The following is a 4,172-nucleotide window of genomic DNA, read 5'->3' on the forward strand; positions in this document are numbered from 1 at the left end:
TGTCCGGGGGTCCTGCCATTTAATTTATTCAAATCAAAGACTCAAAAACAATCTGCAGAAAAGCTATTTTGACGTTGTGTCACATCGGATCATCTCGAAACTTTGTCATTAATCAACATTTCACACTCAAAAACGAATCCCACCGATTAAGCCACTTTAATAAATATTGCTCATAATTGCATATTTTGGTTAAAATCTGTCTTCGAGGTTCATATAGTGTTTGATCTAAGCGGGGCGTCAGTCGGACCCAGCACTCTTTCATCCAGCGTTTCGCACCTCACAGCAACGCCGACGCTTCACATGGACACACTCATTCATTCAGCACTGTGCGTGGAACACATAGAACACAGTACTACTACAGCCAACACAGTACACACAGCCTTTGCTTTAAGCTGAGACAAGAAACACACACATACACTCCGTATTTTGTATTAACCCGCCATTTAAAACACTCGTGACGTTTCACAAAAGGCAGCCAATCGCAGGCCGGCTGTTATTAGGACAATGGAAAGCGCTCAGCCAATCGCAGGAGTGTTCGCCGTGGCGGCAGCCAATGGCATGGAAGCCCTATTGAGAGTAATGCTAGAGGGTTGAGAGAGCAGACTACTGCGTAGACCTATTACATCCACATACAGCCATTGCAGTACATTCACTATCCAGACAAGACAGCGGTAAGTGTCAAGCTTGTAGACATTTCAAAGTGTGGGGTAAGTACAAAAATTGCGAGAAAAGGCCAGGAAACCATACGAAATTTAATTTTAGCTTGTAAAAGAGCAATTCTAATGGTGGGGGGATTTTTGTGAAACGTTAAAAATGAGGGCATTATCCCCTCAGAATGAAAATAAAAATAACCATAGCTTTTTAATTTAATTTGTCTTTATGTTACGCTTGAAAATTACACGGAAAATAGTCTGTCTTATTCGAGGGGTTTGAAAGGCAGAAAATGTGAAAAATAAATAAATTAATATTCTGTCTATTCGAAATGTATGTTAACGTTAAGCGGACAACTCTGTAATGTTAACAGAATTGCGTACAAACCAGGTCTATGGACGTGATAGTGCCAGCAAGCAGCCATTGCAGCGCTTTACAAGGGATGTCTGTCAGTAGAACTATGATAAATGATAAGAAAGAAAAAAAGCAGACTAACGCAAAAATTAAAGCACAACGCCATTGTCATGTGTGTGGATTTATACGCTCGGTGAAACTGAAATGACAGAGATACGGGAGAAAGAAAATCACCTCAGGAGCTGCGCTTTACTGTAATGGCTGACTGTACTCGCATAGGAAACAAGGCAAATCCACAGAGCCATAGATAGGCGCCCGTCGCTTCAACTTTTTCAAATCGTATTTTCTACCCCGCCGAGCTCAAAGTATGCAATTTTCGAGGCGGAAAATAAAAATTCAATCTTTCGTCGTTCTAACCCGTATATTTTGACATTTTTCCGTGCGTGAGAAGGGTGTTAAATTGAGAGTTGAAGTGAGGTAGGTAATGCGGTCGCGGTGCTCCCCCTTATTGCAAAGCAGTGTAATGGCTGAGCGCTGACACAAAGAGAAGGAGCCATATTCTCAGTGTTAGTGCATGAAGACAAGCAGCCATTGCGAGCCCACAGCAAACTCTGTACAGCACAGACCCAATGTATTACTATACACCAGGCGAATGCACTGGGCTTTTTGCGAAGGAAACAATTTTCGGTCAGAAAACCGACCCTCGCCGTTTGTTTGTCGTGTCCAAAAGCGAGCAGGAAGGCGGGTGGAGACATTTCAGGGGGACTTTCTTTCATGAAGAAGGCTTTCTCACAAAATGGAAGAAGAAATATTGCCGTCGTTGTTGACCTCCTTTCCTTCAGAGAGACGAGAGTGTGCGCCATTGCTATCTGAACGGTACATAGAGAGAAACGGGCTGTTTTCAACGGAGATTACCGCTAAAGTGAACTTGATTATTAAGAAATTTTACAAGTTTTACGATGTCGCGCGTACTTTGGCACATAAAAGAACTTTAATTAACCAACTTATTTTCACAATTTTAACCCCTTTTAACAACAAAAAAAAAAACTATTTTGTAAAGTTTGAGTATTTAGAGCAACTTTTTTTAAGATTTCAAAAGTACACACAAGACATTTTATTTTTAAAACATTATTATAGAATGTCAGTTGTCTTGTTATGTTTACATAATAAAACGTAATTTTTGTTGCGAAGATAAACAACGCGCAAATGCGCGTCTTCTAAATATTAACTATAAATTAAAAGATAGTTGGGGTTCATGATATCATGCCAAAATTACATTTTTGCTAGTCGAATTAATTCTAAATAGTATAGAGCAACTAATTTAATATTATATTTGGGAAGTATAATTGAATAATGGATTTTCTTATTAAATTTCAGGATATTTAGGCAAAGATGGGGAAGGATCCAACAAAACCAAGAGGCAAAATGTCCTCTTACGCATACTTTGTCCAGACCTGCCGAGAGGAGCATAAGAAGAAACACCCTGAGGCAACGGTCAACTTCTCTGAGTTTTCCAAAAAGTGCTCAGAGCGATGGAAGGTGTGACTGACCTTTCGTTTACATTGTGTTTATGCCCTTTCCCTCTTTTCCCAACAATGATTTTTTTTCTTCCCTTCCTCAGACTATGTCAGCTAAGGAAAAAGGGAAGTTTGAAGATATGGCCAAACAAGACAAGGTCCGTTACGAGAGGGAGATGAAAAACTACATTCCACCCAAAGGCGAGAAGAAAAAGAGGTTTAAGGACCCCAATGCTCCCAAGAGACCCCCGTAAGAATCTCACTTGTGCATGAAGATGCATTAGCATTTGTGAAGGATGTACAGTTTTATCTTTTTTTTTTACTCTGTTCCACCAAAGGTCTGCCTTCTTCATTTTCTGCTCTGAGTTCCGACCCAAGGTGAAGGAAGAGACCCCTGGTCTCTCCATTGGAGATGTGGCTAAGAAACTGGGTGAGATGTGGAACAAAACATCAGCTGAGGAGAAGCAGCCATTCGAGAAGAAGGCAGCCAAGCTGAAGGAGAAGTACGAGAAGGTGAGAAAGGATGCCATGACTAATGAACATCATGCCGATAAAGATAAATCACCTGAAAAACAACCATAATAGCCATTGTTATATTAAGTGAATTTGCTATATGAATAGGTTTCCTTTCTGAAAAAATGTATTTTCCTTTTAGGACATCACCGCCTATCGGTCCAAAGGCAAAGTGGGAGGTCCAGCCAAGGCCCCATCCAAGCCAGACAAGGCTAATGATGATGATGACGAAGACGACGATGATGATGATGAGGAAGAAGATGAGGAAGAAGATGACGATGACGAGTAGATAAATAATATTTAGAGACTAGCTTGTTGTCTATAAAGCATTTAACCCCCCTGTACACTTTACTGAGGCTATAAAATGGGTAAGAGAAATAAACCACCACAACATCAAAAAACCTGAAAGAAAAAAATTAAATAAGGCTGTGTATATGATATGTTTTTAAGCTGTACAGTTTCTTTTTTTGTTTTCCTGTTTTGTATAGTTAACACTACAGAAGTGTCATCTGTGTTTGTCTGAATGCCCCAACCCTTAATTTAGTTCTAATTTTAATTTCTTAAAAATGGTTCCAACACCACTATCCTTGCCTGGTACAGTTAAAAAACAAAACAAATGGGGGTTGTAAAATTGTCTTTGGGTCAGTGGAGTTTTAGATGTGCGCAGCACACAACCTAGTTTCATGTGAGGTTGTAGTTCATATCTTAATGTACTTTTTTTTTTTCTCGTTTACACTTTTTCCAGATCAGATATTATCATCATTAGTAGACTGCCGTATCAAAGTTATTTTACTGTATTTTCAATACCACTGTATTTGCAGAAATGATTAAAAAAATGTAATTGTTTTGTTCTGGTATGCTTCTGACATCAATAAACTTTTTTTTTTAAATAAAGAAGTTGCTTTCACTTTTTCACAGCAGTAGATATAATTGTGAAAACAGAAAGGAACTCATTGGATTAAACTGTAAATGAATTTATCTGAAATGATTTTTTAGTAACGATTAGATAAATGCAATTTGTACTGAATTCACAGCGCTTCTAATACTGAAGGTGAATAGAAGGAATTAGCGGTTTGTCATGTCTACTCTTGTTCATGTCAAAGATCAGATTAACAGAAGAGTTTCATGTAGCAACTT

The 4,172-nt window shown here is 38.8% G+C and overlaps 1 protein-coding gene across 2 annotated transcripts; it reads left to right on the forward strand.

Moving 5' to 3' along the window:
- Window positions 1-556: 556 nt before the first annotated feature.
- LOC113073415 (high mobility group-T protein) lies at window positions 557-3,537 on the forward strand. Of its 2 annotated transcripts, none has more exons than XM_026246287.1 (5): window positions 557-671; window positions 2,383-2,544; window positions 2,627-2,772; window positions 2,861-3,035; window positions 3,178-3,537. In XM_026246287.1, exons 2-5 carry the CDS (start codon window positions 2,398-2,400, stop codon window positions 3,322-3,324), a joined length of 615 nt encoding a protein of 204 aa, XP_026102072.1. In that variant the 5' UTR covers window positions 557-671; window positions 2,383-2,397; the 3' UTR covers window positions 3,325-3,537. The 2 variants fall into 2 exon arrangements, with proteins under 2 accessions (XP_026102072.1, XP_026102073.1); XM_026246288.1 differs by lacking the exon at window positions 557-671 and adding an exon at window positions 1,857-1,881.
- Window positions 3,538-4,172: the final 635 nt, after the last annotated feature.

Source organism: Carassius auratus, unplaced genomic scaffold, assembly GCF_003368295.1.
Source record: "Carassius auratus strain Wakin unplaced genomic scaffold, ASM336829v1 scaf_tig00012122, whole genome shotgun sequence".
Lineage (NCBI taxonomy): Eukaryota > Metazoa > Chordata > Actinopteri > Cypriniformes > Cyprinidae > Carassius > Carassius auratus.